Here is a 24,128-nt window from a genome sequence, read left to right on the forward strand (position 1 = left end):
TGGTACATTTAGATGCTTGACATATCCACTGCATGGGAAAAATATTTGCCTTCCTATTTTAAAACCACCTTAAAGCCTAACCCAAAATTTTAATGGTACTTTAGTTTTGATTTTCATTTTGAAATCAATACTTATATTTTATAACTGAAATTGAAAACTGTACTGTTTATAAGTTTAAGATCCTTCTGTCAAGACTTAGTTGTCTGCATTAGTAATACGGTAATCTAAATAAAAACAATTAAATGAATATATAAAACCTAAATTTAACTGTGACTTTCGACTTTTCCCATGCTAGTCAGGAAAGATACATATTTGTTTGGTTTGAGAATTCTCCTCTTTCCCTTCCTCTGCATATCCTATGGTGGAAGGACAGAGCTGAGAAATGGTTAAATGGAGGCAGCTGGAAAGAATAAGAATGACTAACCCAGAAACTAGATTAGTTCTTGAATAATTGAAAGTAGAACAGGAACTTTTTCAACCTATTTTTTTAAAGAGGTGAAGAACAAAGAAAACAATCAGATAAAGAAGTCATTACATCTTTTCACTTCAAGATATTAATGTTCTGTTAATGCAGTTTTGATTAATTCCATTGCATTAAAAGCTTTGTTTCTGTTTTAAGTTAAGCATACAGAAATGTCTTTCTCATTTAATTCTATCCTGTGAATAAATTAAAAATAGATTTTGTGTTATCATTACTAAAATGAACATACTGGGAAAATATTACCACAGTGTCCTAATTTGGAGGGTAAACATTTATTGATGTTTATTGATATTTACTGATGTATTGATCTACTATTTGTGAATAAGGTAATAGTTCTATTTTTTAGACTAGATATACCATTTTGCATTGTAATTATTTCCAAGTACAGTCCTTAATAACTGTTTGCCTAGGTTTGAATCTAATCTAAAATCATGGGCTGAATTCCAGGGATTCCCAAAAGAAGTGAACTCTTGATGGCCTAAGAAGAGAGTTCATTATGGGCCTGTGTTAGAAAAATAGGGATTAGAACTTGAATTTAATGGCCTACAAATGCTCAACTCAGTTTCCTACAGTAATCACAACTAAAAATGGTTGAAGTAAGTTGTATTGTTAAAGTAAAAGATATTTATCCTCTTTTTTCTGGATGAAATAAGTTTGAAAATCAAAACTAAGTCGATCTTAGAAAATGTGTTTGTGTATGTAAATATATATACATATATATAAAACAAAGATAAATTTATTTATGTAACAAGTATATATGTATATAATCTTTTTACATATTATAATTTTTAATTATAATATTTTTATAAAAATTGAAAATACTGTGTTTTAGAGGCCAGACAGGTCTCAAAAGTTAATAAAAGTGTGTGGCTTCTATAGTCAAATCTAACATAATTTTAGTAGGAAGTAATATAATGGAGTAAAAAGAAACAAAAGATATGATGTTAAAAAAATTGAATTAAATCCAAATCTATATGTATTTCCATCTATAAATACCTATTAGGTATTTAAATCTGTCACATAATTTTTGTCTATGTGTGGTTCTTCATCCATAAAATGAAAATAGTATTGCCTAAAATATCTTTCTCACAGGATTACTAAGAGAATTAAATTATTTTAAACAGTGGCATAGAGAAGTATGGTTACCTTACCTCTTATTAATACATAAATTTTATCTAGCATATATTAGGTACTTAGTTAAGTGCCAGACACAACACTGCTTTACCTTCATACCATCATCTAACCCTCACATTGACCCTTTGAATTAGATAAGAAATGAGTGACACTACAATAGTATAATATCCACCTAAAATTATAGAGTTAGTTGTCACACTAGGATTCAGTCACCCTTCCAACCTGTGCTTTTAACTGCTATGATAGACTATCCATGTATAGACTGAACTACAACTTAAAGATATGCTCCAAGAACTTTTCCTGAACTCTAGGGCTCATAACTTAGTATATATGATATAATTTCCCTGGCATTCTATTTCTCCAAATGTGTTCCAACTTTCAGAAGCAAATTAATATACATATGAAAACCTCAGCAAAAATAAAAAACACTGCTTAGCATAAACTAGTTTTATATATTTATATATTTACATTATAATATATAAATATGTATTTTAAATATATAAGTACATAGAAAATACTTTTTATAAGTTACTTCCCATCTGCAAGAGCATTTATGTCAGCTACTATGTTGACTAGATAATTGGGATATTCTTCAGCACACAAATTCCTACCTCTTTGCTGTGTTCTCTTAGGTAGGTAAATTTCACGAACTTACTACCTCCAGCCAACTCATTTTGACATGAAATTTGGTTCCTTTGTTGAGTGGCACTGCCTGCTTGTATTTTGTTCTAATTATAGATAACATTTATGCAGCACTTTCTGCCAATTACTTTCTCTGCTCTATCTTTAGCAATAGAGACACAATTCTCTTATGAAACCAGTCATATAATCCCCATTTTTCAGAGTAGGAAACTGAGGCATTGAACATTTAAATCACTTGCCTAGTGTTCCTGAACCAGTAAGTGATAAACTTGGGATTCCATTTTATTCCAATAGACTCTGCTCAGAACAATTTTAAGTTTAAATTGTAAGCAACATAGTATAAGATTTTGAACAAATCATGTAGTAGCATTTTCACCACAGCAGGAAATTCCATTTTCAGTAGAAGATAAAAAGATAGTCTTTTCCTCAAAATTGTATTTTAATTTGCTTCTGCTTCCATGCCTTGGTTTACACATAATTTGAGGAAAAATCATCCTAAGGCAGGCACCTGTGGAGATAAGGCATCAGGCACACCAGCGTGTAATGAGCCCAGATTGGTGACTAAGCAGAAAAAGCTAAAGGGATACAAGAAAAAGCCTTACACCCCTGTTAACTGCAGATATCCCAGCAAATACGAGTACTTAGGATATGTTGAGGCTCTCTCAAGGCTTAGCATATCGACTTATTTGCCATTTTCTTAATGGCAGCATTTGTTAATGAGGGCAGCCCTGTGTTATAGCTTTTCCAAAAAAGAGAATTGACTTTTCTCATTCAATTCTTACGTAATGGAGCACCTATGTTTCCTTAGATTCTTATTAAGAACCCAAAAATATGTCAGCAATAATTTTAGGACAGTATAGTTTCTGCTGAAATTTCAGCAAGGGTATAGGGCATAAGGGGGTTATAGGGTAAAAGGCATAAGAAATGTCCCCATACTCTCTTCTGGAACTTCACTGTGTGGTGTATAAGTGGCCTGTCTTGGCTTGGTTACCCACCTGCCTCACTGGGCTTCAGAGTCCTTGGACACGGTTGTCTAGGTCCACGGAGTCTAGGGAGGTACAGGGTTTCTTGAGTATCTATTACCAAGTAAATCCTGCTGCAAAATGTTCCTTATCCTTCTGTTAGATATGATGTATTGTGCAGGACTAGTACCCTATGGAAATTTTTACAGGCTTAATAATAGTTTCAAAAATTGAGAGCAGGTAGTGCTGCGTTATTTTTACTTAAATGATTATACTAATGGTAGGAAGGAATGGTTTCACAGAGTCTTCTTTTTCAGGAAACTACTCTATTTGATTTATTTATATTAGTTGTTTGAAATGATCTCCACATCTTTCATTCCTCTGACCCTCACATTTATGCATTAGGTTTGTGGCTTACTGATTTGCAGTTTCATAGAAAAAACCTGTATTTTTCTGTCACATAGCCAACAGCACAACTGTGACAGCAGAGGAGCAGTTTTCCAAGGTTAATCAGCCAGGCTGACTACCGCAGACTCTAGAGAGGACCTGAGGAAGGGCTGTTCACATCTCCACACTTTCAGGCAGATGCAGAACTATGAGCTGCCAGCAAGGAAGAATGGCATCAATTTGCCAGAGCCCTTTTTAGTTTGGGAATATCGATCAGTTTTTATGATGTGTTCTTGGATATTTTTCACATGTTTGTGTTCAATCTTCCCAATCTTATAAAATAAAAGTAGCAAATATTTTATCTTCTGTATCTGCTGAATTCCTTTTCCTTCAGTAGTAGCACTTGATAACCAAATAATTTAAGCCATTTTTGTTTCTATAGGTTAATAAAGAGCTAAGATCTATCTTATGTTAATATACAATTATCTTCAGTTTTATATATAATTTCCAACTACTACCACCATAAAATATTGCTTAACAGGGCCTACTATGTTTGGTTCATTTAATTAATTGATTGAAATGATCTTCACATCTCCATAAATTTAATTTTTTAAATGTATGTTTATATGATACTAATAATTAAGTTATTATCTTAGTTAATATTGTCATGGCATTTATATAAAAATTCATAGTTTTAATTATTCTTAATATTAGAACTATAAGGAATTTTTGCTGGAACATTTTCATATACTATTTTTTTCTTTACATTTCAGGTGTACAAGAATTTCCAGAAAATATAAAGTGTTGTAAGTGTTTAACAATTATTGAAGCCAGTGTCAATCCCATTTCTAAGTGAGTATGAGCAACTACATTTTATTTATGTGTATGTTTCCATTGGAAAATAATGTACCCAGATAAAGAAAATTCACATAATAAATGAATTTTAAATGTTGCATTTAAAATTCAATTTAATGGAATGATGGGAAAGATATAATCAAATCAGAATAGTTCAACAAAAGATGATTAAAAGCATTGCTGAATAACAGTGAAGGCCTAATTGGCACAAGATGGCATTACTTTGAAGCACACTCTGTCATCATTTTTCTGTGATTCTTAGGCAACATTCCATGGAAGAGTGCAGAAACTAAAGAAACAGTTATTAGTTATAGTCATGGTGAAAAATTAGCATCATGGATCTGGTGAAAGTTCCAGAGAGAGCAAGAGTTTCAAATGTGCATAGGTACATGAAAATAGCTGATCATACAGGTCAAGCTGGAAAATGAATTGAGTACAGCCAGAAAAGGAGTATTTGTGCACCAGAGTTTATAGGAAGAGCAAAAATATAATTCTATGAGAATAGCAGTATGGGAGAAAAGGATGGTAAAGATGCTGTAATCAGAAACAGGATATTTGTGATTCATGATCTATTAGTAAAGAAATGCCGTGGGAAAAATGAAACCAGCTGCAACCATGTTGGCAAATTATGGTTTTGTCATAATATTAAAGTGTGCTTTGGAATCAAATAGATCAAGAAACCATGAAGTGAATGGACTGCATGAGTCATGAACTTGAATGTTAAAGTCACTTAACAGTGGAAGTGGACATAAAATACAGAAAAGCTAATGACAGTGGTGGTAGTGTTTGGATGAGATGGAAACAAATCATTGGTGTTGGAATGAAGTAATGAGTGTAACTTCAAAAATAAAATAATAGTCTTAATTAAACAAAAACTGACAGTAGAATTTAGGAAAAATCACTCAATCCTTTGAAGTTGAAATTGGGGAGACTGCAAGAAACTGAAGTCCATTGGAAAGGCATTTAATGAATGGATTATTTTTAGAAGAAGACCAAAGGAAATTTATGAAAGGGAATTTGAAGGGAAATTTTTCATCAGTAGAGTTGAAGAGAGGGAGCAGTGAGATGGCTTCTTATGGATGGGGAAAAGAGTGTGTACATGAGACTAGGAATGAAATGGAATGCAGAAAGAGAAGTTCAGATGGAGATCTTTACAATGAGTTGTGTAATAATTCAAGGCCTTTAGTAGAAAGTGTGGAACATCAAGCAATAAAATGTGTTTGAAAGATAACAACTTTTCTATCTCAAAAGGAAAATATGGAAGTAAAAACAAAACTCTTTGAAAAGTGTTTTCCAGAACTCTTAGAACACAAAGAAATAAATGTTGCTAACTTCTTACATGGAGATTGCAGCCATATCCTTGACTTGAGTCATAATTCAGGGTAGATGATGAATTGTTTTGATTCCTAGTTCTTTAATTCTAATAGTGTGTGTTTTATTTAGTAATCATGCTAAGGTCTTTGGAAGTGGATGTCAGATGATGAATTACAGCTTTAAAAAAGCTTAAAGTCTGTAGTTTTATTGTCTGTCTCTCTGAATTGCATTCATTTATTAATGTTTTAAAAAGAATAAATACTATGTTTCTGAATTCCTTTCATATGATTCACTTTTTAAAAATGTATGAATATGACCTATCTTGTTAAGAAATGCCTAACACTGAAAACATAAATAGTTTGATCAGAAAAAAATTACTCAGTAGAAAAGTCAATTTAAATAGTATACTAATTTAAAGTCAGGTTTTTTAAAGCTATTTACTAAAATCAAGTTGTTTTTTTTGTGAGGGCATCTCTCATATTTATTGATCAAATGGTTGTTAACAACAATAAAATTCTGTATAGGGGGGTCAATGCTCAATGCACAATCATTAATCCACCCCAAGCCTAATTTTCGTCAGTCTCCAATCTTCTGAAGCATAACGAACAAGTTCTTACATGGAGTACAAATTCTTACATAGTGAATAAGTTATATGGTAAACATTACAAGGGCAGTCATCACAGAAGCTTTCAGTTTTGCTCATGCATTATGAACTATAAACAGTCAGTTCAAATATGAATATTCATTTGATAAAATCAAGTTTTTTAAGATATAAATTTTTTAATTTACATACAGTGAAATTTCTAGGTGTATAACTCAGTGAATTTTGACAAAAGAGTTCTGGAACCACAACCATAATCAAGATATAGACTATTTCCATTACTCCCAAAAAGCTCCTTCAGCTCAGTCATTCACTGATCTGATTTCTGTGCCCATGGTTTTGTCTTTTAGAAATGTTATATAAATGATATCATACTTCTGTGCTGACCTTTTTACTTAACACAGTGATTTTGAGATTTATCCGTGCTATTTCAAGAAAAGTACTAAATTTTCTTTTGTTTTGAGTAGTATTCCATTATATAGATATACCACAATTTGTTTATCTATTCATCAGTTGAGAGACATTTAGGTTGTTAATATAAGCATATATTTCCACTTCAATTGGGTGAACACCTATGAGTTGTATTCTGAATAGTATGGTACATGTACAGCTAACCTTTTAAGTTTCCAAACTGTTTTCCAAAACAGCCATTCCATTGTGCATTAAAGCAGCAATTTATTGGAGTTTCCTATAGCTTTATAGTAATTCATACAGTCAGGAAATGTGAGTCCTGGAACTTTGTTCTTCTTTATTAAAATTATTTGGACTACTCTATGTCCTTTGCCTTTCCATATAAATTTTATATTCAGCTTGCCAATGTCTACAAAAACATAAAAATCTTCTGGAATTTTTATAGGAATTACACTGAATCTTCAGATCAATTGGTGCAAAGTTGACATCTCAAAAATACTGAGTATTCCTATTCCTGATCACAATATATCTCTATACTTACGTTGATCTTCTAAAATTGCTTTTATCAGTATTGTTACATTCCAGCATACAACTCTTATACATGTTTTGCATACATTTTTTATACATTTTGTATACATTTAACTCCAAACATTCCATCTTTTTGTGGGGCATGGAGGGGGAGCATTTGCAAATGATCTCTTATTCAATTGTTTATTGCTAGTATATAGAAATACAATTAATGTTTCTATACAGACCTTATTATTTTTAGTAGATATTTTGTAGTTTTTGGGTGATATCCTGGGTAGATTATCATGTCACCTGAGAATAAAGACAGCTTTATTTCATCCTTTTCAATCTGTATGCTCTTTATTTATTTATTTAATTTTTCTTGCCTTATTGTCCTAGCTTGAACTTCCTATGCAATGTTGAATAAAAAAGGTAAAAGAGAATATCATTGCCTTGTTCACAATCTTAGGGAGAAAGCATTCAGACTTTCCCCACTATGTGGGAAAACAGACTTTCCTTTATCAGGTTGAGGAAATTTTCAAAGGAACATCCCTCACTTCCTTTTCAGCCTCCCCAGCAGGGTTCTCAAAGTTTAAAGTTTTACTTTTAGTCTTTTCAAGGGAATCTAGGCTTTCTCTGTGATGCTTTTTAATAATTATTCATTCTCTGACCACTTCCTGGTTCCAAAGCCCCCCACATATTTAAGAATTTATAGCAGAAGCTCAGTTCCAGATATCAAAACCCGTGTTAATATTCTAATTCTGTGCAAGAAATTACCATAAGCTTATTGGTTCAAACCAGCACATATTTATTATCTCTTGATTCCCGTGGGTCAGGAATCTGGGCATGGTTTAGCTGGGTTCCCTGCTTCAGAGTTTCACCAGGCTGCAATCAGGGCATCACACTCAAGCTCTATTCTCATCTGGAGGCTAAAATGGACAAGAATGCACTTTCAAGGTCACTGAGGTGACTGGCATATTTCATTTCCTTGCTCTTATAAAGTTGAGAGCCCAAGCTTTTTGCTGGCTGTCAGCTGGAGGCTACTCTAGGGGCCTAGAGGCGGGTGCAGTTTGCAGCCATGTGACACTCTCCTTAAGATGTTCACGCATCTTGTTTCTTCAAGGCCAGAGTGCCTCTACTAGCAAGACAGAATCATACAATGTAATACAGTTGTGGGAGAGACACCCCATCATGTTTGCCATGTTCCATTGATTAGAAGCAAGTCATAAGTCCTACCACACTTGAAGGATAAATGTTATATAAAGGCATGAACATCAGCAAGTGAGAGTTATGGGGGGCGCTTTAGAATCTTTCCATCCCATCTTTGATTTCTGGTTTGCTGAGATGTTTTATTAGTGGATGTTGAACTTTGCCAAAGGTTTTTAAAAAAAAATCTGTTGACATGATGATACAGTTTTATTTTTCTAATGATATGGTGAATTACATTGGTTGGTTTTTGACTGTTGATCAAACTTTGCATCCCAGGGTCATGAAGTATTACTTTTTAATTAATTAATGGCTCTTATTTGCCAATATTTTGAAAGGATTTTCCTGTCCATATTCATGAAACATTAATCTTAGATTTCTTTTCTTGTAATTTCTTTGGTTGGTAACAGGGTAAAAATGGCCTCATATAGATAATTGGGAAATGTTCTCCAATTCTTTAAGAATTTGTGTAGAACTGGAATTATTTCTTCCTTAAATATTGGTAGAATTTGCCAATGCAGCCATCTGGGCCTACAATTTTCTTCGTGGAAAAGTTTTAATTATAAATTTAATTTCCGTAATAGCTATAGGGCTATTCAAATTACATACTTTTTCTTGACAGATCTTTGTTAGTGTTTTTCAGAAATTTGTACATTTTATTTAAGTTTTCAACTTTATTGACATCTCATTTTTAATAATATTCTTTTTTAACCCTTTGATAATCTGTGGGTTCACTAGTGATGCTGTGCTCTCTTTTTCATTCCTCACATCTGTAATTTGTGTCTTTTTTTGCTTCATCAGTCTAGCTAGAGATTTATCAATTTCATTGCTCATTTAGAAAAATTAGATTTGGGTTTCATTGATTTTTTCTCTATTGTTTTTTTGTCATTTTCTTGTCCCAGGAAATCTACAAAGTAATAAGTCAGAAAACACTGAAGTTACAGTTTTGAGTATTATTGTCTTAGTTTTAGATGTGAACTTTATAGTATAGCTTTAAGGCCTTAACCAACTCATCAGTGGAAATTATCACAATAAAATTGAAAACAACTACTTAATGAGAAAAGCATGAACCAACATTTATGGGGAAACTATCATTTCTCAGGCTTTTGGACACATTACTTCATTTTAATCTTTGCAGCAGCCCTATGAAGTAGGTAAATATTATCTCTGTAACATTTTACAGATGGAAACACATGAGCATAGTATCTGAATTCCTGGGATTGTTTCCCTATATTTTTCTAATTCAGAAGGAGCATTTTGATTTGATTTAAATTAAAAGATGCATTTTGATGAAACATTCTTAATGTTCAAAAATAAAGAAATTGCTAATGCATTTACAGTACATCCACCAGTGGATACTAAGATTATATATAGGGTAACCATATGTCTTTCTTTGCTGAAGTCATCCCAGTTTACACCCCTTGATGTGAAATGATTAATAATAGCTCCCTTTTAACTCTCAAAAATGTCCTAGTTTGAATGATAGATTGCATAGTCACTCTGGGTACATAGCGAAGTTGAAAAATAATTATAAAATAAAGGGGGAAATAATGATACATGTTTACAGTAATATTAAAACAACTAACTAGAAATTAATTAGAAATACATGAAATGGTAGTGATGGTTATAATAAGAAGGTGGAATTATGAGCAATATTTTTATTTTCTCTTTATTTTCCAAATATTCTATAGTATTGCTATATTAATTTTATGATTTTTATCTGTATAAATTAATTTAGATATAAAAGATCTTTTCAATTAAAGTGGAAGATCTTACATTGGTACCTTAATCACAATTTACAAAACCTATAATTCAATTTGGCTTAACTGTTCTATTAGAGGTCAAAGCCTGTATTATGTTTTCATTTAACTTCTAAAGTAAAAGCAATTAGAAAAGAAAAGTGTTGAAACAAGTATGTTGGCAGCCAACCTTAATATGCCTATTCCAATATTAAAATTAACATTAATAGAATTATTTAAATTAGTAATTACAATTAATATTGAGTGATCAGAATAAAACCAATACCAAGGAAAAGTGTATAAAATTGCTCCCATTAACTGAATTTTTACTATGGGGCAGGTAATCATTTAATCATTGGAGCAACTCTGAAAGTGGATATTAGTATCGTTTACAAATAAGAAAACTGAGTCTAAAATATTTGCAAAGTTCATGGAGATAATAATTGAAAGAATTCTGATTCAAACCTAGGTCTTCTGACATTAATGTCACATGTTCAACCAATAAATCGTATAGGTATCTATTTCTATTATCGTTTCTTTGTTGCAGTTTGTGCCACTTTTGACAATTAATAAAATGATAGTGTTTCCAGTAGAGAAAGAAGTATTTACCTAATATATGAAACATTTACTCTTCTACATTTTTGATAAATCAGTCAAATGTAGAAAACATCAGTTATTTTTGGATAATAAATTTATTTCATTATTGAGAGCCCTATAACTTGGGGTAAAATGTTGGATTTCATTGAATAAGTTGGAGAATGATAAAGATGACATATGGTTGTCATCTTCATCAAGTTTATCTGGCTTGCTAGGGAGTTTCCTCTTCTTTACCACTCCTTATATGTTCCCCTGGAAATGGTGATGCTGACATGTAGGACCATTGTCTCTATTAGAAGCTAAAAATTGAACATAAAATAAAAAATAAATATGGCTCAATATGTTCTTTATCAGGCCTACTGAGTTTCTATATTTTTCAAATAATGTTTTTCAAAGTAAAATACTAGATCTTTAAGGAGAATAAAAATGTCCTTGTCCTCAAGGAATTTGTAATTTGTCCCAGGAATAGCAAATGCCCAACACTTGTATAAGGCACAATTGGTACAAGCATTTTGCTTAATCTATGAACAGAATCCTATTGGGAAAGAGAGGAAGCAGACATTAATTTTGAGTCTAAGTGCAGAGTACCATTCAATAAATTCTTGTTGAAGTGAATTGAAATAAAAAAATGCACGTGGTGTAAAATAAGACATAGTATATAAATATACCCTTTAACTCTACATATTTTAAAAAGAAAGGTTGAGTATAAAATGTGTACCCATTTTGCTTATAACCAGGCTGAAAAAACTATCTTACTTTGTATTCTGGTTTTCCATATGACTTATTTTCAACAGTCCATTTTGCAATTGGAATCTGCACAATGTAGTCGATTCTTAAATCCTTAAAGAAGTATTCTACATTTGAAGCCAGATTTTCCTGCAGCATAAACTTTGCCAGAGAAGCACTAATAAATATATTTTTGATAAAGAGTATACATTGTAATACCATTTAGTGCATATATATGCAGAATAAGTCTGATGAAAGCTGTATAGTTCAAACTGTCCCTATAACTAGAAAATTAGTGTTCTAAAATCATCTTACTTATTAATAGTTAAAATGTTAAATTATTAGATCAAAGGTCTTAACATTCTTCTCATTTTGCACATATTCTTCTTTTTTAAAAAGTCATAAATTATTCTTTCAAATGAGTTTACAAACCTAATGGATGTTAAAGTAAGACGTAATTAAATGTGGATTGAAATGTATTAAGCATCAGTACTATTATCATAAAAGCTATCATACTATCAGGACATGAGCTCCAATGTATTATAACAACAACAAAAACTGGAGAAAAACACTGATCTCCCACAGATTTTTTTTTTAATGCATTAAGATAAAGTTCAAACCTTTAAGTGTTCATTTTCCTCTAAATTCTGTCCTTTACTGACATTGTTAAATCTTAACTCCTAATTCTTTCATACATAAAGTATTCTCTCTGGAACTCATCTCTGCCACCCATTTCAGGTGAATTTTTACTTTTACATTACTAAAAGCTCTCACTTTTCTCCTACCTCCTTTCTCCTTTTCTACGTTTATGAACCCTACCACTCTTTAAGAACCAATTTAGGGAACAGCTTTCTAAAGTCATATAAAACAATCCAACTCCACAATACAAACTGGAACAAGACATTTCCAGCAACAATAAGCAACATAAGATTAGTATCCTAAAGTGTATAAAGGATACCTATAAATTAACATAAAAATATTAGTTCTGTTTAGTTTGGAATCCCCAGGTGCAAATGTTTCAAAAAGAAATCAAGCAGTATATTTAGGTGATGGTTTCGGGGAATACTTGTTGAGAGTGTGTTACCACCTATTTACCACTGGATGTGAATCTCTTTGGGGAACACTGGACAACAATGTAAAACACGTATCAAAAAGTTGGTTGTCAGGCACAGTGGGTGAGGGAACTGAGGTATTTATATTCTTGCTAGTCATTAGTTTAGAGCTTTTTCCAAGGGACAGTAATATCATGTAACCAGGTATATAACTTAAATAATCTTTTGTACACCAGGATATAGATTTGAAAATATTTACAAAAGCAATATTTATAACAGAAAACAAATAAAAAAGCTAGAAACAACTGTAATGTTCACTAAAAGGGAAATAATACAGAAATTGTGGTATAGTCACACAATGGAATACTATGCTATGAAGATCAGTCATTTATAGAAAAATGGATGAATTTCACAAATCTAATGCTAATTGTTAAGTCTTAGGAAAATAGTCATAGTATGATTTGATCTAAGTAATGTTCAAAAACATGCAAAACCATGCTTTTACAGGGATTTAAGTAAGTGTAGTAAAACCCTTTAAAAAGGAAAACAATAAACATTGTTCAAGAATTTGAGGGCAAAATAGGAAGATGTTCAGGAGGGTCACTGGTACTGCTTTTAAAGGTACTATTCTTTAATATATATAAAATATTTCATAGCAAAAGATTGGGCAGAGGAAGAGAAATCAAGGAATGAAACTCAGATATAATGTCCTAAGAATAGGAGGAGAAGCAGGTATTGTTAGAAGCCAAGGAGAGAACAGGCAACAATGGCAACTGTTGCTGGGCAGTGTAGGAACACGAAATGAAATGAAGTCAGCGGCACTGGGACAGAGAGGTCACTGGAGGCTCCGGTGAGTGCAGTGTCAGGAATAGAGATGGGGTAGATGCCAGAAAGCAGTGGCTATTCCTCAAGAATAGTAAAAAGCAGGGAGTACAGGCAGCTCTTCAAATAATTTTGTCAGTAAATGCAAAGAGGGAGAAAGGCTGTAAGTTGGGGGGAAGGCAAATTTAAACACTATTTAGAAATATTTTATAAAAGACCATAGTCTTGTGTAGACCATAGATAAAGGAATGAAAAACAGTTAAATAGAAATTTAATTATATGAAAAAAATAAAAATCCTTCTAAGAAAAAGTCTCCTGGAAAATCTTGGAGTTGAATCTTTTTGGTCAAAAAGATTTATATATTTTATAAACTGGTAAAATTTCCCCAGAGGATGTTTTCTCGACTCTTTCAATGTCTCTTAAAGCCTTTAGGATTTTTTATAATTATTGTTTCAATGTTCTAGCTCATCTTTGTTAAAAATGAATTGGATCAATTTGAATTTTGATGTACATATGTTATCAGTTAAGGGGAAAATATACTCCTTCCCCTTTCATACTGGGCAACTTTAGTCATCACTGTAACAGAGTGTATTTTAATGTCTGAATGAAAGAGTAAGTAAATATCCTTCCCTGGCTATAAATGTGAGTGTTCTATTGAGAAAAAGCATTAGTTGAAAATTATAAAACATGGCACACAACTTGAAATTTCCATAAAAAATATCTCGCTGGTGTGCCTAAGTTTAGGGCCACAGTAAGAGAGGACGTCACTGACTTAGGCAGTGATATAAATCTTAGCATAGGAGAGCAATGTGGAGTTGGGTGAATGTTGTTTATTTTAATAACAGGCAAAATTTTCAAGCTGTAGCAACATGCTCAATAAATTCTTCCATTACTGTGATACCAAAGAAAAGTTGAAAAATGTATTACACTTCTATTTTCTCTCCTTAGAGATATATATTCTTGTTCTGTTTCTATGGCAACATCAATGCAGTAACTAAACCTTTAACTCCTTTCCAGACTCCCTGATGGCTTCACGCAGCTTCTAAATCTGACCCAGCTCTACCTGAATGATGCCTTTCTTGAATTTCTTCCAGCCAATTTTGGAAGGTAAGAATAAGAAATTTAAATGATACATTTTAATTTCACTTTAGGTAAGTATCTTACCAGGGCTAGTAGGTGTCTTCAAAATGACAGTTATGATAAGATAACCCTCAGGATTATTCAGTAAGTGAGATAATGTTGATTAATAAGACATTTTTCAGAAAACAAAGTAAAACTAGGTCTTTACATGTCATTAATAATCAAATAAATCCAAGATGAATTAATAATACTTTTAAAAATCAGGAATTATCTGGAAAAAATGTAAACAAATAATTTGTGGCTCTTGGGCTTGGAAATACTTTTATATAGCATGGAAACAAAGGAAAATATTATAAATGGCTAGATAGCTTTGGCTATGTAAATACTTTTAAAATGAAACAATATCAAAAAAGTTTTAAAATAAGGAAAAACAATAAACTTAGGAAATACATCCACCATATGTGAAAGCAAATTATATCCTTAACATACAAAGAATTCTTACAAATGAGTATGAAAACAATGATCTCATTAGAAAAAAAAATGGTAAATGACATGTACAAGCAATTAATAATAAAACATTAATTAGTAATGAACACATGCAAAATATTATCCTCACAGGTAATAAAAATAATACAAATTAAAATGACAATAAAGGACTTAGTGCTCTAGCACATCACAAAAACTGTTTACAGAATATGAGGACAAAGATAACCTCACACACAGCTGATGGAATTGTAGAATATTATGACCTTCAGGAAGGGTAGTGCACTTTTAAAGATTTGAAAAAATTTTTAACCATGGCCTTTGTAATTCATTTCTAGAAATGGGCCATGTCCTCATCTGATACCACTCTAGGTTTTATGGACAAGGCTATTTATCATTATTTACAATATGAAAGTAGAAGAACATATCAGGCTAGGAGATTGGTTGAATATGTTATGATACATTCATATGACAATATTAGCAATTTATAACCTTTTTTAGGGAAATATTTTTTAATTTCTATGATATTATCTTTAAGAGCATATTGTAATAAAATATATAAACTATGCTTCCAGTTTGAACATGAAATATGTATGAGATTACAGACTGGTTCCTTGATGTGAATTTATAGATAATTTTAATTTTCATCTTCATACTTTTCAATATTTTCCAGGGGTCCTGCAATAGACTACATATATTTATATATATATACAAGGCATTTTATACCTTAAAAGTTGAGACATTTTAATTTTGTTGCCAACTGCATTTGTCTAAGTGATCATTTTTTAAGTTGTTCAAACAATAGACTGACTATAACTCAGCATGTATCTCTTGGTGTTAAAAATCTCAGTGGAATAATGAAGTCCCCTAACATGTAGCAGGCTCTATTTGCATCCGGAGAGTACATCAACATTTCCCAAATTCCATTACTTTTGCAGATCATGATATCACACAACCTATGAACACCATATGCTGGGAAAATGTTTAAAAATCACAGATCTTCAAAAGAGCATTTGCTAGTTTCTGAATGAATTGGCACTTCACCATACATTCATATATGTGGTTTTGATTTATCAAATCAGAAAATGTTTATCATTTTCTAAGACATACTTATTGTCTTGAATTTTTATCAGTTTTCTTTTAGTCATCCTAACAGAAGGAAAGAGATTTGAGCAAACAGAAAACATAATACCAAAACCAAAACCCTTGAAATTAGAATTTAATTTTGTATAAATTATCTGCCAAGGGGTGCTCAAGATGGGGCGTGAGTAGGGTGATGCAAACTCCTCCTAAAACCATATATATTTTGAAAATACAGCAAATACAACTATTTCTAAAAGAGAGACCAGAAGATACAGTACAACAGCCAGGCTACGTCTATATCTGTGAGAACTCAGCATCTCACAAAAAAGGGTAGGATACAAAGCCGTGACCCAGTGGGACCCAAACACCCTTCGCACCCCAGCTCACTGGCGAGAGGAAACAAATCAGAGTGGGGAGGGAGTGGAAGCACAGGACTACTAAATAAACAGCCCTAGTAATCTGCACTGGGAGCACAGACACACATTGCATGGTGTACTGGATATTAGAGAAATGGAAAAGTAAAATCCGAGACAGAGACTATGAGCAGGTCCCCAAAGCTGGCTCCCCTGGGACAAAAGAAAAGTGGGTGCTTTAAAAATCTTAAAGGGACAAGGGTTTAAAAGGTCGACAAAATCGTCCCAGCACACTCAGCCTAGCAGGCTGGGAATTTTAAGGAACTTTAGGCTCTTTAACCCCCTGGGTGGCAATGCAGCTCCGAAGCACCTCACAGAGATAAGCAGCCTGCCATTCATCTCCCTCCACTGCCACTGCAAGCAAACTGGCTGACCCACCATTGTGTGGACCAACCAGGGAGCAGCGCCACCCACAGCAATCACACAGAGTCTTCTCCCAATGTACACCTAACCAGGCCAGACACAGAGGCTACACGCTGCACACAGCTGCCCGACACAGGCCAAGGAAGCCAGCATAAAGTCTGGAAGGCACAAATGGGTGCCGTTCTTGCAGTAGAACACAGGCCACATGCCTGCGACCCCGTGCAGTGCCCTAGGCTATCCCAAGGACCAAATTGCTCATGGAAGCTCAGAGGATTAACCCAGAGACTGCTCCCTGTATCCGGATAACCAGCACAGTCACCAGAGAAGGGCAAGGTGACCACCGAGCGGGAAGGGACTTTATTCTCCCAGCTGACACACATGCCACACATGGGCAATCACTTCTATTGCCATGAAAAGTCCAAAAATCACTGAAATAACACCAGAGAGAGGGCCTGGCAAGATAGGTACAACCAAACTTCCTGAAAAAGAATTCAAAATAAAAGTCATAACCATGCTGAGGGAGCTGCAGAGAAATATGCAAGAGCTAAGGGTTGAAGTCTAGAGGGAGATAACAGAAATGAAACAATCAGTGGAAGGACTTCAGAGCAGACTGGATGAGGTGCAAGAGACTGTTAATGGATTAGAAATCAGAGAACAGGAATACAGAGAGAAAAAAATGGATCTCCAGGAATGAAAGAATATTAAGAGAACTGTGTCACCAATCCAAATGGAACAATATTCACATAATAAGGATACCAGAAGAAGAAGAGAGAGAAAAAGGATAGAAAGTGTATTTGAAGAAATAATTGCTGAAAAATTCTCCAAGCTGGGGAAGGAATAGTCTCTGAGACCATGAAAGCCCACAGATCTCCCAACACAAGGGACCCAAGGAAGATAACACAAAGATATATAATAATTAAAATTGCAAAGATTAAAGACAAGGACAGGGTACTAATGGCAGCCAGAGAGAGAAAAATGATCACCTACAAAGGAAAACCCATCAGGCTATAACCAAACATCTCAACAGAAACCTTACAGGCCAGAAGAGAATGGCACGATATATTTAATGCAATGAAACAGAAGGGCTTTGAACCAAGAATACTGAATCCAGCAATATTATCATTTAAATTTGAAGGAGGGATTAAACAATTTCCAAATAAGCAAAATTTGAGGGAATTTGCCTCCCAAAAACCACCTCTACAGGGTATTTTAAAGGGATTGCTCTAAATGGAGGTACTCCAAAGGCTAAATAGATATCACCAGAGAAAATAAAATCACAGCAAAGAAAGCACAAACCAAATACTAACTAAAGGCAAAAAATAAAATCACCTATACACAAAAGCAGTCCAGGGAAACACAAAAGAGTACATAATAAAACACCTAACATATAAAGAGTGGAGGAGGAAGAAGAAGAAGGGAAATAAAGAATCTTCAGACTGTGTTTATAATAGAGTAATAAGTGAGTTAAAGTTAGACAGTTATATAGTAAAGAAGCTACCCTTGAACCTATGGTAACCATGAATCCAAAGCCTTCAATGGCAATAAGTACATATCTATCAATAATCATCCTAAATGTAAATGGACTGACTGTACCAGTAGAAAAGACACAGAGTAATAGAATGGATAAAAACTCAAGATCCATCTATATGTCTCTATATAAGAGACACTCCTCAAACCCAAAGACATACACAGACTAAAAGTGAAGGGATAGAAAAAGATATTTCATGCAAACAATAGGGAGAAAAAAACTGGTCTTTCAGTAATTGTATCAGAGAAAATAGACTTCAAAACAAAGAAAGTAACAAGAGGTTAAGAAGGACATTACATAATAATAAAAGGATCAGTCCAACAAGAGGATATAACCATTATAAATATCTATGTACCCAACACAGGAGCACTGACATATGTGAAACAAATATTAACAGAATTAAAGGAGGAAATAGAATGTAATGCATTCATTTTAGGAGACTTTAACACTCCACTCACTCCAAAGGACAGATCAACCAGACAGAAAACAAAGACACAGAGGCACTGAACAACACACTAGAACAGGTGGACCTAACACACATGTACAGAACTCTACATCCAAAAGCAGCATGATACATATTCTTCCCAAGTGCACATGAAGCATTTTCCAGAATAAATGATATACTAGGCCACAAAAACAGCCTCAGTAAATTCAAAAAGATTGAAATTCTACCAACCAAATTCTCAGATCACAAAGGCATAAAACTATAACTAAATTGTACAAAGAAAACAAAAAGGCTCACAAACACATGGAGGCTTAACCACATGCTCCTAAATAATCAATGGATCAATGACCAAATCAAAAGAGAGATCAAGTGATATATGGAGACAAATGAAAAGAACAGCAGAACACCCCAAATAATTTGGAATGCAGCGAAGGCAGTTCTAAGAGGAAAGCATGTAACAATCCATGCCTATTTAAAGGAGGCAGAACAATCCCAAATGAATAGTCTAAAGTCACAATTACTGAAACTGGAAAAAGAAGAACAAATGAGGCCCAAAATCAGCAGAAGGAGAGATACAATAAATATCAGAGAAGAAATAAACAAAATTGAGAAGAATAAAACAATAGAAAAAATCAGTGAAACCAAGAGCTGGTCCTTGAGAAAATAAACAAAAGAGACAAACCCCTAGCCAGACTTATTAAGACAAAAAGAGAGTCTACACACATAAACAGACTCAGAAATGAGAAAGGAAAAATCATGACGGACACCACAGAAATACAAAGAATTATCAGAGAATAGTATGAAAATCTGTATGCTAACAAATAGGATAACCTAGAAGAAATGGACAACTTTCTAGAAAAATACAACCTTCTAAGACTGACCAAGGAAGAAACAGAAAATCTAAACAGACCAATTACCAGCAATGAAATTGAATCGGTAATCAAAAAACTACCCAAGGAGGCAGAGCCAAGATGGCGGCATGAGTAGAGCAACAGAAATCTCCTCCCAAAACCACATATATCTATGAAAATATAACAAAGACAACTATTCCTAGAATAAAGACCAGAGGACACAGGACACCATCCAGACCACATCCACACCTGCGAGAACCCAGAGCCTCGCAAAGGGGGTAAGATACAAGCCCCAGCCCTGCGGGACCCGAGCGCCCCTCCCCCCAACTCCCAGCGGGAGAAGAATAGGCAGAGCGGGAGGGAGAGGGAGCCCAGGACTGCCGAGCACCCAGCCCCAGCCATCCAGAACAGAGCGAAGGCACAGTGCATGTGTGGGGCCCTGGATACTAGGGAAACAGGACAGCAAGAATGGTGAGCGGGTACCGGAGGCCTGGCACCAGAGGACATAAGAAAAGCGAGTGGCCATTTTTCTGTTTTATTTTGTTTTGTTTTGTTTGTCTTTGTTTTTGTTGTTTTGTTGAGGTGAGTGCTTTTTGGAAGTCTTAAAGGGACAGGGACCCCAATACTAGGGAAACAGGTCAGCAAGACTGGCGAGCAGGTATCAGAGGCCAGCGCCGGAGAACAAAAGAAAAGCGAGCAGCCATTTTTTTTTGTTGTTGTTGTTTTGTTTTGGTGAGCGCTTTTTGGAAGTCTTAAAGGGAAAGGGACCCCAATACTAGGGAAACAGGGCAGCAAGACCAGTGAGCGGGTGCCTGAGGCTGGCGCCGGACAATAAAGAAAAACGAGCGGCCATTTTTTTTTTTTTTTAATTTTTCTAATTTTTTTTTTTGTGGTCATTGTTTTGTTTTGGCGGGTGCTTTTTGGAAGTCTTAAAGGGGCAGGGTGGGACACTTAGTCCAGAGGTAGGGAAACCGGGGATCTCTGGGCACTCTAATCCCCTGGGCAGCAGGGAGCACGGAGGCCCCTCACGGACATAAATAGCCTCCCGGCCACTCCCCCTCCAACGCGACTCCACCACTTTGGAGCAGATGCCCGAGCAAGGCCACACCCACAGCAACAGCGGAGATAAACTCCATAGCAGCCGGGCAGGAAGCAGAAGCCCTGTCTGCGCGCAGCTGCCCAGCACAAGCCACTAGAGGTCGCTATTCTCCCAGGAGAGGAGGGCCACAAACCAACAAGGAAAGTTCTTCCAGCTGTCACTCGTGCCAGCTCTGCAAACTATCTCTATTACCATGAAAAGGCAAAATTACAGGCAGACAAAGGTCACAGAGACAACACCAGAGAAGGAGACAGACCTAACCAGTCTTCCTGAAAAAGAATTCAAAATAAAAATCATAAACATGCTGATGGAGATGCAGAGAAATATACAAGAGCTAAGGGATGAACTCCAGAGGGAGATTACAGATGCCTGGAAAGAGATTAGAGAAGTGAAAAAAACTCTGGAAGGATTTATGAGCAGAATAGATAAGATGCAAGAGGCCATTGATGGAATAGAACCCAGAGAACAGGAACGCATAGAAGCTGACATAGAGAGAGATAAAAGGATCTCCAGGAATGAAACAATATTAAGAGAACTGTGTGACCAATCCAAAAGGAACAATATCTGTATTATAGGGGTACCAGAAAAAGAAGAGAGAGGAAAGGGGATGGAAAGTGTCTTTGAAGAAATAATTGCTGAAAACTTCCCCAAACTGGGGGAGGAAATAATCGAATAGACCACGGAAATACACTGAACTCCCAACAGAAAGGACCCAATGAGGACAACACCAAGACACGTAATAATTAAGATGGCAAAGATCAAGGACGAGGAAAGAGTTTTAAAGGCAGCTAGAGAGAAAAAGTTCACCTATAAAGGAAAATCCATCAGGCTATCATCAGAGTTCTCAACAGAAACCTTACCGGCCAGAAAAGAATGGCATGATATATTTAATGCAATGAAACAGAAGGGCCTTGAACCAAGGATACTGTATCCAGCACGATTATCATTTAAATATGATGGAGGGATTAAACAATTCCGAGACAAGCAAAAGTTGAGGGAATTTGCCTCCCACAAACCACCTCTACAGGGCATCTTACATGGACTGCTGTAGATGGGAGCACTCCTAAAAAGAGCACAGAACAAAACACCCAACATATGAAGAATGGAGGAGGAGGAATAAGAAGGGAGAGAAGAAAAGAATCTCCAGACAGTGTATATAACAGCTCAATAAGCGAGCTAAGTTAGGCAGTAAGATACTAAAGAGGCTAACCTTGAACCTTTGGTAACCACGAATCTAAAGCCTGCAATGGCAATAAGAACATATCTTTCAATAGTTACCTTAAATGTAAATGGACTGAATGCACCAATCAAAAGACACAGAGTAATAGGATGGATAAAAAAGCAAGACCCATCTATATGCCACTTACAAGAAACCCACCTCAAACCCAAAGACTTGCACAGACTAAAAGTCAAGGGATGGAAAAACATATTTCAGGCAAACAACAGCGAGAAGAAAGCAGGGGTTGCAGTACTAATATCAGACAAAATAGACTTCAAAACAGAGAAAGTAACAAGAGATAAAGAAGGACACTGCATAATGATAAAGGCCGCAGACCAACAAGAGGATATAACCATTCTAAATATATATGCACCCAACACAGGAGCACAAGCATATCTGAAACAAATACTAACAGAACTAAAGGGGGAAATAGACTGCAATGCATTCATTTTAGGAGACTTCAACATGCCACTGACCGGAAAGGATACATCCACCGGGCAGAAAATAAGTAAGGACACGGAGGCACTGAACAACACAGTAGAACAGATGGACCTAATAGACATCTATAGAAATCTACATCCAAAAGCAACAGGATATGCATTCTTCTCAAGTGCACATGGAACATTCTCCAGAATAGACCACGTACTAGCCCACAAAAAGAGCCTCAGTAAATTCCAAAATATTGAAATTCTACCAACCAACTTTTCAGACCACAAAGGTATAGAACTAGAAATAAATTCTGCAAAGAAAACAAAAAGGCTCACAAACACATGGAGGCTTAACAACATGCTCCTAAATAATCAATGGATCAACAAACAAATTAAAATAGAGAACAAGGAATATATGGAAACAAATGACAACAACAACACAAAGCCCCAACTTCTGTGGGATGCAGTGAAAGCAGTCTTAAGAGGAAAGTATATAGCGATCCAGGTACACTTGAAGAAGGAAGAACAATCCCAAATTAATAGCCTAACATCACAATTATCGAAACTGGAAAAAGAAGAACAAATGAGCCTAAGGTCAGCAGAAGGAGGGACATAATAAAGATCAGAGAAGAAATAAACAAAATTGAGAAGAATAAAACAATAGCAAAAATCAATGAAACCAAGAGCTGGTTCTTTGAGAAAATAAACAAAATAGATAAGCCTCTAGCCAAACTTATTAAGAGAAAAAGAGAATCAACACAAATCAACAGAATCACAAATGAGAACAGAAAAATCACGACAGACTCCACAGAAATACAAAGAATTATTAAAGACTACTATGAAAACCTATATGCCAACAAGCTGGAAAACCTAGAAGAAATGGGCAACTTCCTAGAAAAATACAACCTTTCAACAAACCTAGAAGAAATGGGCAACTTCCTAGAAAAATACAACCTTCCAAGACTGACCAAGGAAGAAACACAAAAGTTAAACAAACCAATTACAAGCAAAGAAATTGAAACGGTAATCAAAAAACTACCCAAGAACAAAACCCCAGGCTGGACGAATTTACCTCGGAATTTTATCAGACACACAGAGAAGACATAATACCCATTCTCCTTAAAGTTTTCCAATAAAATAGAAGAGGAAGAAATACTCCCAAACTCATTCTATGAAGCCAACATCACCCTAATACCAAAACCAGGCAAAGCCCCCACCAAGAAGAAAACTACATACCAGTATCCCTGATGAATGCAGATGCAAAAATACTTAATAAAATATTAGCAAACCGAATTCAAAGGTATATCAAAAGGATCATACACCATGACCAAGTGGGATTCATCCCAGGGATGCAAGGATGGTACAACATTCGAAAGTCCATCAACATCATCCACCACATCAACAAAAAGGAAGACAAAAACCACATGATCATCTCCATAGATGCTGAAAAAGCATTTGACAAAATTCAACATCCATTCATGATAAAAACTCTCAGCAAAATGGGAATAGAGGGCAAGTACCCAACATAATAAAGGCTACATATCATAAACCCATAGCCAACGTTATACTGAACAGCGAGAAGCTGAAAGCTTTTCCTCTGAGATCAGGAACTAGACAGGGATGCCCACTCTCCCCACTGCTATTTAACATAGTACTGGAGGTCCTAGCCATGGCAATCAGACAAAACAAAGAAATACAAG

At 34.8% G+C, this 24,128-nt stretch overlaps 1 protein-coding gene across 5 annotated transcripts in view; it reads left to right on the plus strand.

The window, feature by feature from the left end:
• LRRC7 (leucine rich repeat containing 7) overlaps positions 1 to 24,128 on the plus strand; it is a 496,164-nt gene that overhangs the window by 243,991 nt on the left and 228,045 nt on the right. For all 5 annotated transcript variants that reach the window (XM_036890160.2, XM_057500317.1, XM_036890162.2 and 2 more), the window contains exons 5-6: positions 4,380 to 4,458; positions 14,454 to 14,543. In XM_036890160.2, the coding sequence (XP_036746055.1) occupies positions 4,380 to 4,458; positions 14,454 to 14,543 (169 nt within the window). The remainder of the gene's footprint in view (positions 1 to 4,379; positions 4,459 to 14,453; positions 14,544 to 24,128) is intronic.

Source organism: Manis pentadactyla, chromosome 4, assembly GCF_030020395.1.
Source record: "Manis pentadactyla isolate mManPen7 chromosome 4, mManPen7.hap1, whole genome shotgun sequence".
NCBI classification, from domain to species: domain Eukaryota; kingdom Metazoa; phylum Chordata; class Mammalia; order Pholidota; family Manidae; genus Manis; species Manis pentadactyla.